The 12,794-nt window shown below is 42.2% G+C and overlaps 1 protein-coding gene across 1 annotated transcript in view; it reads right to left on the bottom strand.

Annotated features, from left to right (window-relative positions):
* The window catches only part of GPAT3 (glycerol-3-phosphate acyltransferase 3), a 161,974-nt gene that overhangs the window by 107,303 nt on the left and 41,877 nt on the right, over window positions 1-12,794 (bottom strand). The window contains exon 2 of the mRNA XM_077275796.1: window positions 7,479-7,545. Coding sequence (XP_077131911.1) covers window positions 7,479-7,545 — 67 coding nt within the window. The remainder of the gene's footprint in view (window positions 1-7,478; window positions 7,546-12,794) is intronic.

The raw sequence follows: 12,794 nt of genomic DNA, 5'->3' as shown, positions 1-12,794 counted from the left end.
GGCCAGGCCACAGGCCAGGCCACGTCACGCGGCACGAAGCAGCAGGCCAGGCCTGGCCACGCGGCACGAAGCAGCAGGCCACCCGGCACAAGGCACGAGTCAGCAGGCCAGGCCAGGCCAAGGCTAAAGGCACGAGTCAGCAGGCCAGGCCAGGCCAAGGCTTAAGGCACGAGTCAGCAGGCCAGGCCAGGCCAAGGCTTAAGGCACGAGTCAGCAGGCCAGGCCAGGCCAAGGCTTAAGGCACGAGTCAGCAGGCCAGGCCAGGCCAAGGCTTAAGGCACGAGTAAGCAGGCCAGGCCAGGACAAGGCTTAAGGCACGAGTCAGCAGGCCAGGCCAGGACAAGGCTTAAGGCACGAGTCAGCAGGCCAGGCCAAGGCTTAAGGCACGAGACAACAGGCCAGGCCAAGGCTTAAAGCACGAGGCAGCAGGCCAGGCCAAGGTCTAAGGCACGAGGAAGCAGGCCAGGCAAAGGCTTAAAGCACGAGGAAGCAGGCCAGGCAAAGGCTTAAGGCACGAGTCAGCAGGCCAGGGCATAGGGTACGAGGCAGCAGGCCAAACCATGCCAGGCCATGAGGCAACAGACCAAGACATACAACTGTGGGCCAAATCCACACAAGGCAGCAGGCCAAGCCATGAGGAATAAAGCAGTAGGCAGGGTACAGACTGTTGGCCTGCTTCATATGGGGAATTATATCCCAGGGCCCAACCAGACGGACTTTACCACTTCAGAGTGGCTGGAGACCATTCAATCTACCAAGATGTTGCATCTTCATAGCATTCAAGATGCACGCTCAAAGTTCCTCTTCCAAAAGGACTGGAAACCATTGAAGAGGAAGTAGTCTTTTTAATCATCATCATCATCATCTCTAGGCTTCCTGACCAGTTGTGGGGGCGTAACTAGGGTGATCATGAATTAAGGGACAAGAAACATATTTATCTGATAAAAATATATTACAAATTCTCTTGTACTATTGATTTATGCAAAGTTTGTTGAAATGACAGCGAAAAGTAAGGTAGCAACCATTAAAAAGTTTAAAAAAATATATATACTGATTTGTGGGGAGCATTCTATAAGCAGTTAATAAACATGTGTTCACAATCTTATAAACACCAATTCCATACAATATTGCTAGTATAGACATATGCTTTTTGCATACTCTACATCACACTAACACTATTATGCATAAAAACTTTGTTCCCTCTACTCATTGCACTGGACTCTGTCCTGTAGATCCACAATTACTAGCAGGTAGGAAGCAATATAATCTGATCCTGAAGCAAGATGACAATCTATAGAAAGAACACAGTGTAATGCCATGAATACACAAATAATGTCTTTGCCATTTTATTAAGTTAGAGCACATAAATCAAACTCCGGCAAGCATGCCAAACCTGGGCCGTGGGGTGAGTATATTTGGCCCACGACACCGGTCGGGTCACCCACCAGGCATCACACTTAACTATATCGACATCCTAGATCGTGACACAGTTGAAAGTAATGATCGAGGAGGGAGCATCTGACGACAACCACTCCCTTTATTCCCTCTCTATGTCTCAGAACAGCGGACGCAATCACATCATTACAACGTGCCCGCTGTACCGAGGTGTGCAGAGGATCCGACAACACCATGAAGAGGGTAAAGCAGCAGGGGAACGGGGAGAGGCGAGTATTTTTTTTTTTTAATGTGGGGACTATTACACTGTATGGAGAACTATGTGGGACGAATTATACAGTATGGAGCACTATGTGGTGACCATTATACAGTATGAGAACCATGTGGTGACCATTATACTGTATGGAACACTATGTGCGGCCATTATACTGTATGGAGCACTACAGGTCCTTCTCAAAAAATTAGCATATAGTGTAAAATTTCATTATTTACCATAATGTAATGATTACAATTAAACTTTCATATACTATAGATTCATTATCCACCAACTGAAATTTGTCAGGTCTTTTATTGTTTTAATACTGATGATTTTGGCATACAACTCCTGATAACCCAAAAAACCTGTCTCAATAAATTAGCATATTTCACCCGTCCAATCAAATAAAAGTGTTTTTTAATAACAAACAAAAAAACCATCAAATAATAATGTTCAGTTATGCACTCAATACTTGGTCGGGAATCCTTTGGCAGAAATGACTGCTTCAATGTGGCGTGGCATGGAGGCAATCAGCCTGTGACACTGCTGAGATGTTATGGAGGCCCAGAATGCTTCAATAGCGGCCTTAAGCTCATCCAGAGTGTTGGGTCTTGCGTCTCTCAACTTTCTCTTCACAATATCCCACAGATTCTCTATGGGGTTCAGGTCAGGAGAGTTGGCAGGCCAATTGAGCACAGTAATACCATGGTCAGTAAACCATTTACCAGTGGTTTTGGCACTGTGAGCAGGTGCCAGGTCGTGCTGAAAAATGAAATCTTCATCTCCATAAAGCATTTCAGCCGATGGAAGCATGAAGTGCTCCAAAATCTCCTGATAGCTAGCTGCATTGACCCTGCCCTTGATGAAACACAGTGGACCAACACCAGCAGCTGACATGGCACCCCACACCATCACTGACTGTGGGTACTTGACACTGGACTTCAGGCATTTTGGCATTTCCTTCTCCCCAGTCTTCCTCCAGACTCTGGCACCTTGATTTCCGAATGACATGCAAAATTTGCTTTCATCAGAAAAAAGTACTTGGGACCACTTAGCAACAGTCCAGTGCTGCTTCTCTGTAGCCCAGGTCAGGCGCTTCTGCCGCTGTTTATGATTCAAAAGTGGCTTGACCTGGGGAAATGCTGAAATGCTTTATGGAGATGAAGATTTCATTTTTCAGCACGACCTGGCACCTGCTCACAGTGCCAAAACCACTGGTAAATGGTTTACTGACCATGGTATTACTGTGCTCAATTGGCCTGCCAACTCTCCTGACCTGAACCCCATAGAGAATCTGTGGGATATTGTGAAGAGAAAGTTGAGAGACGCAAGACCCAACACTCTGGATGAGCTTAAGGCCGCTATTGAAGCATCCTGGGCCTCCATAACATCTCAGCAGTGTCACAGGCTGATTGCCTCCATGCCACGCCGCATTGAAGCAGTAATTTCTGCCAAAGGATTCCCGACCAAGTATTGAGTGCATAACTGAACATTATTATTTGATGGTTTTTTTGTTTGTTATTAAAAAACACTTTTATTTGATTGGACGGGTGAAATATGCTAATTTATTGAGACAGGTTTTTTGGGTTATCAGGAGTTGTATGCCAAAATCATCAGTATTAAAACAATAAAAGACCTGACAAATTTCAGTTGGTGGATAATGAATCTATAATATATGAAAGTTTAATTGTAATCATTACATTATGGTAAATAATGAAATTTTACACTATATGCTAATTTTTTGAGAAGGACCTGTATGTGGGGCCATTATACTGAACGAAGCACTATGTGGGGCCATTATACTGTATGGAAAGCAATTCGGGGCCCAGTTAAACTGTATGGAGGACTATATTGGGCCCATTATTCTTTACTGAGCACTTTTTGTAGCCACTATACTGTATGGAGGGCTGTTGGGGATTATAGTTGGGAGAATCATACTGTGATGGGTCACCATTCTTTGGCGGGAGGATTGAGGGGGGGGTATAGTAGGGTAATCATACCGTGCGTGTGGTACTGTGGAAGAATTAACTGTGGGGGTATACGGTGTTTGGGGGCACTTTTGTTTGCGTCATACTTTATCTATATATTATTCAAGGTTTTTTATCCTTTATTACATATTTAAATTAGGCTATCGGGCAATTTGCTTTTTACTGCTCTTACATTACACATATTTCAATATTTTCTTCTAAGATCTAGTAATTAAAATGTACTTTGTTCGTAGGACAACCCCTTTAAGTTTTTTCCATATGAACAAGTTAGTGGTTAAGAAAAAACTTCAATTGTAGACATTTTTTTTTTTTTTTAAAGGTCAAGGTTGGCCAGCGACTTTGTCCAAGCTTTTACTTTTGAGTCTCTGTGTATTTGAGTTTGACATCACTGATTCAGAGGCATCACGGTAATTAACCCTTGGCTTCGGTGCCTCATAAGAAAGCCAGCAGCAAGAGAAGAGAGTCTCCAATGGAAAATCCAAGAGAAAAGAGTAAAAGCAGAAGAGAAATGGAAAGATGGATTCTTAGCCCACACTCCGTGTCAAAGAAAAGGTCTAAGAGATTATTCACTGCAACATATGCCAGGCGCTGGGATCCTGTACTGTCCTGCCACAAATCAAACCGGGCAGCAGCAATAAAGAACAAGTACAAGCAGTGGCCAGAGAGCCTGGCTTCATTGAGAGGTAGCCTTATGTACAGACGTCATGACTAACCATAGGGTCAGACAGTCTATTGTTTAGTCTCATTGTAAGTTCGAGCTATTTCTTTTCAGAGAGTGACCGCTTCCATAAACTGTTGCACAGCTCAGCTTCTACTAGTTGACACATTAATGTGTAATGGATGTTAAAAACGTCAACTTGCAAATCTTATAAAGAATCACTTCGATCTATTTTTTTTTTTTTTAATTAATTTAATTATTAATCTCTCCGGGATGGGCTCCAGCGCCGTTCTGCTCCTCTTCTCCGTAAAGACACCACTAGCGATGAGCGAATATACTAGTTACTCGAGATTTCCGCTCGGGTGACCTCCGAGTATTTTTTAGTGTTCGGAGATTTAGTTTTCCTCACCTCAGCTGAATGATTTACATCTCTTAGCCAGCATAAGTACATGTGGGGATTCCCTAGCAACCAGGCAACCCCCACATGTACTTATGCTGGCTAACAGATATAAATCATTCAGCTGCGGCGATGAAAACTAAATCTCAGAGCACTAAAAAATACTCGGAGGACCCCCGAGCATGCTTGAGAAATCTCAAGTAACGAGTATATTCGCTCATCACTAGTCACCACAATTCAGACTAGCCAGCTGACTAAACCAGAGTGCTGACCTTGAAAAAAAAATGAACAGCACTTGGACCAATTTTGTTCAATTGGGCAGTGCAAATGAGCGATTTTTTTCACGGACGATGTTTGGAAAATAAAAAATAAAAAAATTACAGCATGCGGTTTCTTCCGTAAATCAGATGAGACTCACCCATTCAGGTCTATGGGAGTGTGAAAAAGAAAAAAAAAAAAAATCATCAGGTGCACAGTACAGCCTTGTATTGACGCTCCATAGACTTACATTGTTAAAGCCACTTTCGGGTCACAAAGTGCAGTGTGACCTAGAGAGTCTACAGAGGGGGACACGTCACTGAGAAGCAGAGCAGAATGGCACTAGATCACAGAGAGCGCACACTACCTTACAGGCACATACACACATTTCTTTAAAATATATATATATATGCGCTTCTTTACCCCCCAGCCATTTTCCGTTTTACTTTTTTCCTCCCCTTCTTCCAAGAGCTATAGCATTGTTATTTTTCAACCCCCTTAGCCATATGAGGGCTTGAATTTTTGCGGGATGAGTTTGTACTTTTGAATGACACTGCTGATGACTATGACTATGGTAAAATACAGTACTGGAAAAAAGAAAAAAAATTCGAATTGCGATGAAATTGTAAAAAATAAAAAAAAGTGCAATTCCACAACTGTTTTAAATTTTATTTACCATGTTCAGTATATGGGTAAACTGACCTGGCTATATAGTTTCCCAGGTCTGAAGGAGCATGCAGATAAAAACAACATATGCATGTTTTGGTAATTAAGTGGTGAAAAAAAAGGTTCCAAATTTGTATGAATAAAGTTTTTACGTTTGTTGCCATTTTCCGAAACCCATAGCGTTTCCATTTTTCAGGACCTGGGGCTGGGTGATTGCTTATTTTTTGCGCCTTTTTCTGAAGTTTTTATTGATGCGATTTTGAGGTAGATGCTAGGTTTTGATCGCCTCTTGCATTTTATTGCAATGTTGTAGCGACCAAAAGAAAATGTAATTCTGGAGTTTTGATTTCTTTTTTCTTCTTGTTAGCCATTTACCGATCAGATTAATTTAATTTATATTTTGATAGATCGGACATTTCTAAATGCAGCGATACTAAATGTGTGTATTTTTTTTAAATGGTTTTATTTTTAATACGGCAAAAAGGGGTTTGTTTGTTTTTTTGGGGGGTTTTTTTTTTAAATACTTTTTACTGTGTTCAGCAGTCCCCTCGGAGACTTGCATCTGCGATCTTCCGATCACCCATGCTATACATAGCAGTGCTTCAGCACTGCTATGTATATAAAAAACTACTGAATAGTGAGGACTTCTGAAAACCCCCGCTGTCATGACAACCCATCGGTGCCCTGCGATCATGTGACAAAGGCGCCGATGGGCGGGACTTGTGAAGCGCTTCCGGCTGGCGTGTATTAAATGCCGCTGCCAGTGATTGACCGACATTTCACTGGTTAATAGCCGAGGGTGGATCTCAGAACCACCTGTGGTTGTTACAGGCACTTGATGGCTAATCAGCCATCATGTGCGGGGACAGATGCGGGCTCAGCGCCAGAGACAGCATCAAAAGTAAATATACAGTACATCATCGATCACGAAGGTGTTACGTAAAAAAATATGCTAATCATACCAAAGTGTTCTGAAGTTTACATTGTTCCAATCTTGACATTTCACTGAATAAATGCGCAGTGGATGAAATACGTAAAACCATCTCACATATATCAAATATATAAATCTGAGCAAATCAAGTACTGGCCAATAACTTAAAAGGGTTTTCCAGGTTTGGGATGAAAGTCTGCTGTCACTCTACTATGATTACAGACTTTATAATCCTCAGAGTGCACACTGCGATGAAAGCCTATGATCAAGTGATCACAAGTATGCGATTTGCATATATGCGGTCACATGTCGACTAGTCGTGCTCGGTCTCACTCGATTCACTGGTACAGAGTGAGGACACGCATGTCTAGTTGGAATGTGGCCAGAAGTATGAAAATCACACACGAGGACGTATGACCACCCACTCATCGCTGGCACTCGGAAAACTTAACAGCGTGTGTTGTGCACTCTGAGGATTGAAAAGTCTCCAGTGACTTGATGACTGCAGACTTTCTCCACAAACCTGGATAACCCCTTTAAAGGGAATACATCATCATATATTTTGCTGTTTGATTTGAGAACCACAGGATGTAGGGCACAGACTAATATTTCAGCGATGTGGTACTGGGCTGCTTGTTGTAGTTTTAGTAAGATCACTGTTTTGTCAGTAGGAGATCATCACTAGAGGGCTAGTAAACCTGCTCCTGTGTATTCTACCATATTCAAGAACTTGCTGCCACCACCAATTGCCAGTTTTCTGCCTATGCACAGTGTACATAGAAAGTGGTAAATCTGTTTGGGCAGTGTTATAAAGAGCTCAGCATTCAGAGACCTAGCAGATCTTCAGCAGATAAAATAGTCTCTGCCCCTACAAAATACTGCTCTCAGTTTTCAATTGAACAAAATTATAATCTAGTTTCTACTCTTACCATTGGATGCCACCATTCGAAGTTTTTTTTGTTCTTCAAAACCTTTTTGAATTCTTAACGTTGCCCACTAGAAGCAAACAAACAACAAATCAATCCTCTTATTTATTAATCATTTGTGCTACATTTATTAGTGTAACTATCCGAAATATTTATTCTAAAAACAAAACAAAACTATAATGCTTTTAACAAGGAAGCACTGTCCAGAATATTACAGTTTAAATCGGTGATTTGCTTTTTGTTTTTTTCATTTAGGCTATTTTTCATTAGTTTCAGGAAACAACACATGCACATAGGCACAATGGTCTGACCCTGACCTTATATTTTGTATTGAAGTGTCTTCATGAGAGATTGTGCAATGGTCATTGTGAAGGGAGAATGGCGCAAGGTCAGTTGTGACATTGCCTACTGCAGTTATGGCGAACCTTTTACAGACCGAGTGTCCAAACTGCAACCTAAAACCCACCTATTTATTGCAAAGTGCCACTGCCAACATGGCAATTTAATCTAAATACTGAAGTTTAAGTTGATAAAAAAAAAAAAAAAAAAAACTCAGAGAGCAGGCAGGAGTATCTGTGAGTATCTGTGCATATGTGTATAGTACACAGAATATATTTTCTGTAGGCAGGAGATAGGATCAGAGGTCAGCCTGGATAAATCAGTGCATCAGTGACAGGACACAGATTTAGTGTCTGTGCTCACTGGTCAGCACAGTGTGGGGATGAGAAATCTGACACTGCACCAATCAGCCAACACGGAGCTTCAGACTTACCATCACTAAATCGCAGCTAATCTGTCAGGGCTGCTTCCCATCACTGCTGCTCTAATGACACAAATAGTAGATTGAATTGATGGCCGTTGGGTACTAGCTGCTGGAGATGAGTGGAGATCCTAGCCCTGTATGTGCAGATGTTTTGAACAGGCTGAAAGCGGGAGGCTGTACTAACCGGGAGGAGGAGCCAAGCAGATAGGGAATCGGGTTCCGCACCACACTGGGCTAAAGAGGGTAATGCTGCGTGCGTGCCTGCATACTCAGACACAGACACTGTACGATACACCAAAATAAACTTAATTTAAAATAGAAACCAAGAGGCCCCACAGGCCCCGAATCACATCATTGAGTTCATCGCCATACAATAAGAGAAAAAAAATGGATCTACCTGTGGCAATACATTTTTGTCTCCCGGATCACAGCATTATGGACTTGAAATAACTTGTGTTAAAAGGTAACTTCAAATCTCAGAGACAGAAGGGTCTGGGAACATAAGCTGATGATGACCTTTGACGCACTCAGTGCAGGAATGAATGTGTGGTATGGATTTATGTCTTTTTACATCAATTAAGGAATTTGCTCCTCAGACCATTGGGGTCATCACAACATAGAACCAGACCCCAATCAGAGAACAATAAAACATTCACCCCCTTTATCTATGAACTGTTCCAATATTTATGGACAAACATTTTAGCACTATTACATAATGGTGGTTCTGCTTCACGTCACCTGTCTTATCTATGGCATTTTTTTCTGGGCTGAATTGTGCATAAATATGTGATTTTTCAGAATTTGTATTAGTCTATGCCTGATTAAGGGACCTGCGTAGTCTGGAAAGCTTGCAATTTGTTACCATCTTTTCAGTTAGCCATTGAAAGGTATCAACCACTGAGGACTCTCAATTCTAAATATATTTTTCTCTTTTAGGTCCAACATTTGTCAAAGGAAAAAATAGGGGATATTGGCTGGTAGTGCCTAGTGGAAGTGGACACCCAGACGCAGCCGACTATGCTTAAGTGTCCGCCTCCAGTAGGAGTAAGCGCCCCAAAAAAAAAAGGTATTTTCTTCATCGCCTCTGCTGCTGGTGTCGGCGGGACTCGCACTGCACTCTGGTGATATCCAGGTGCAGGGTGATGTTTCCCACGCACCCATCGACTTATATGGGTGTGAGGAATCCGATTCTTGGGTGCAATCACAACATGCTGCGATTATGTTTGCATGCCGAATCGACATGAGAAAATAAATCGCAGATGTGAGCAGCACCATAGAGAACCATTGGGGCATGTGCAATCAGATTGCCGATTGCATCACAAGTTGGAATGAGCCCTAAGGGGTTAATTTACTTTTCTGTCAAACGGTGCCAGGTGTATACGAAAAAGGAGTAAATATTTAATTATTTTTTTCTTTAGTTTTGGGAAGAAGAATTACAAAATAAAGAACATTTTTAAAAAAAGATTATGTTCCCTCAGAAAAGCAGGGTCCTCTGACCTGGATCATGAAAATGTGCTGGATCTTATGTCTGGAATAAACAAACTTGCAATTGTGCAATATAGTTCATGCATTTAAAAAAATAGTAACCACAATTGGCACAATGTATTCAGATTGGCTTCTTTCAGTCTAATCTTTCACTTCCCAACTTAGGGTACCTGCAATCTTTTCTGGCAGACAATGGCATTGGTTAATAACCATTACACTCACTAGAAAGAAAAAAAAAAGTGTTTTTTATTATCTTGTTTGTGTCGTGATCAATAAAGAAGCTTAATAAAGGAATATATTTGGTGCCTTGCAAACTACTTGTTAGATTTGCTAGCAATATAATGACCAGTTATACTTTAAAATGACACCATTGGTTTTACCATATAGTGTACTGGAAAACAGGAATAAAAAAAAAAAAAAAAATCAAAGTGCGGTGAAATTGCAAAAATAATGCAATTCCACAATTGCATTTTGTTTTTTACCATGTTCACTAAATGTATAAAAAAAAAGCACCATTTTCCGAGACCTGCACAGTATTAATTTTTCATGATCTGGGGTTGGGTGAGGGCTTAATTTTGCGTGCCGAGCTGACATTTTTATTGATACCATTTTGGTATAGATACAATATTTTGATCGCCCGTTATTACATTTTATTGCAATATTGTGACGACCAAAAAACTGTTATTCTGGCATTTTGATTTTTCTTCTTGTTAGGCCCCTCTCACACATAAGTTTTTTGCCGTCAGTCACGATCCGTTGGCTCGACGGATCCGTCGCAGATTGTGAAAAACTGATGTGATGGACCCGACTAGCGGATCTGGCTAATTGGATCAGGGCAGGCTCAGTTAAAAAAAAAAAAAAAAAAACACGGAATCCGTCACTGGATTCTGTCATTTGTCGGATCTGGCGCCCATAGGGTTCCATTGTAGCAAACTACGTACGGCGACGGATCCGTTGCTGTCTTTCTTTGATGTGCACAAAAAACGTTACTTTGTCCGTTGTCTCCGGCCGCCGGACAAAATTTTCGACGGATCTGGCGAACGACGGATTAAAAGTGAGGCCATCCGTCACTAATACAAGTCTATGACAAAAAAAAAAAAAAAACGATCCGGCGGCAACAGTCACTGGATCCGTTCTTTGAAAATTCGACGGATTGCGACTGATGGCAAAACACTGATGTGTGAAAGGGGCCTTACCAGCGATTAACAAATCGGATTAATTATTTTTATATTTTGATTGGGTAATTCTGTACACAGCAATACCAAATATGTGTATTTTTATTGTTTTAATTTGAATGGGACAAAAGGGGGGGGCATTTGAATATATCTCTGTCTGTCTCTCTATCTACAGTGCCTTGCGAAAGTATTCAGCCCCCTGGAACTTTTCAACCTTTACCCACATATCATGCTTCAAAACATACAGATACCAAATGAAAATTTTTGGTGAAGAATCAACAACAAGTGGAACACAATTGTGAAGTTGAACGAAAGTTATTGGTTATTTTAAATTTTTGTGGAAATTCAAAAACTGAAAAGTGGGGCTTGCAATATTATTCGACCCCTTTAGCTTAATACTTTGTTGCGCCACCTTTTGCTGCGATTACAGCTGCAAGTCACTTGGGGTATGTCTCTATCAGTTTTGTACATCGAGAGACTGAAATTCTTGCCCATTCTTCCTTGGCAAACAGCTCGAGCTCAGTGAGGTTTGATGGAGATCGTTTGTGAACAGCAGTTTTCAGCTCTTTCCACAGATTCTCGATTGGATTGAGGTCTGGACTTTGGGTACCGTCACACAGTGCCATTTTCATCGCTACGACGGTACGATTCGTGACGTTCTAGCGATATCGTTACGATATCGTTGTGTCTGACACGCAGCAGCGATCAGGGACCCTGCTGAGAATCGTACATCGTAGCAGATCGTTTGGAACTTTCTTTCGTCGCTTGATCACCCGCTGACATCGCTGGATCGTTGTGTGTGACACCGATCCAGCGATGTGTTCGCTTGTAACCAGGGTAAACATCGGGTAACTAAGCGCAGGGCCGCGCTTAGTAACCCGATGTTTACCCTGGTTACCAGCGTAAACGTAAAAAAAACAAACAGTACATACTCACATTCCGGTGTCTGTCCTCCGGCGTCTCAGCTTCTCTGCACTGTGAGCGCCTGCCGGCCGGAAAGCGAGCACAGCGGTGACGTCACCGCTCTGCTTTCCGGCTATGGTGCTTACACAGTTGCAGAGAAGCAGAACGCCGGGGGACAGACACCGGAATGTAAGTATGTACTGTTTGTTTTTTTTACGTTTACGCTGGTAACCAGGGTAAACATCGGGTTACTAAGCGCGGCCCTGCGCTTAGTAACCCGATGTTTACCCTGGTTACCCGGGGACTTCGGCATCGCTCCAGCGCCGTGATTTCAAAGTGTGACCGCAGTCTACGACGCTGGAGCGATAATCATACGACGCTGCGACGTCACGGATCGTGCCGTCGTAGCGATGAAAATGGCACTGTGTGACGGTACCCTTTGACTTGGCCATTCTAACACTTGGATATGTTTATTTGTGAACCATTCCATTGTTGATTTTGCTTTGTTTGGGATCATTGTCTTGTTGGAAGACAAATCTCCGTCCCAGTCTCAGTTCTTTTACAGACTCCAACAGGTTTTCTTCAAGAATGGTCCTGTATTTGACTCCATCCATCTTCCCATCAATTTTAACCATCCTCCCTGTCCCTGCTGAAGAAAAGCAGGCCCAAACCATGATGCTGTCACCACGTTTGACAGTGGGGATGGTGTGTTCAGGGTGATGAGCTGTGTTGCCTTTAAGCCAAACATATCGTTTGGCATTGTTGCCAAAAAGTTCGATTTCTGTTTCACCTGACCAGAGCACAGAGGTGTATCTAGCCTTTCCTGCACCCAGGGCAAAGGATCAGTTTGGTGCCTTAACTCTATTGAAACTGTATGACCAAGCCAAGGTACATTCCTGAATCCCCATAATGTTAAAATAGATACCAATAAAAGTAAAATTAATTGAGACATCAGTAGGTTAAGTGTTTTTGAATATCCATATTGAATCAGGA

Source organism: Ranitomeya variabilis, chromosome 1, assembly GCF_051348905.1.
Source record: "Ranitomeya variabilis isolate aRanVar5 chromosome 1, aRanVar5.hap1, whole genome shotgun sequence".
Taxonomy (NCBI): domain Eukaryota; kingdom Metazoa; phylum Chordata; class Amphibia; order Anura; family Dendrobatidae; genus Ranitomeya; species Ranitomeya variabilis.
This window is presented reverse-complemented; position numbering and strand designations above follow the sequence as displayed.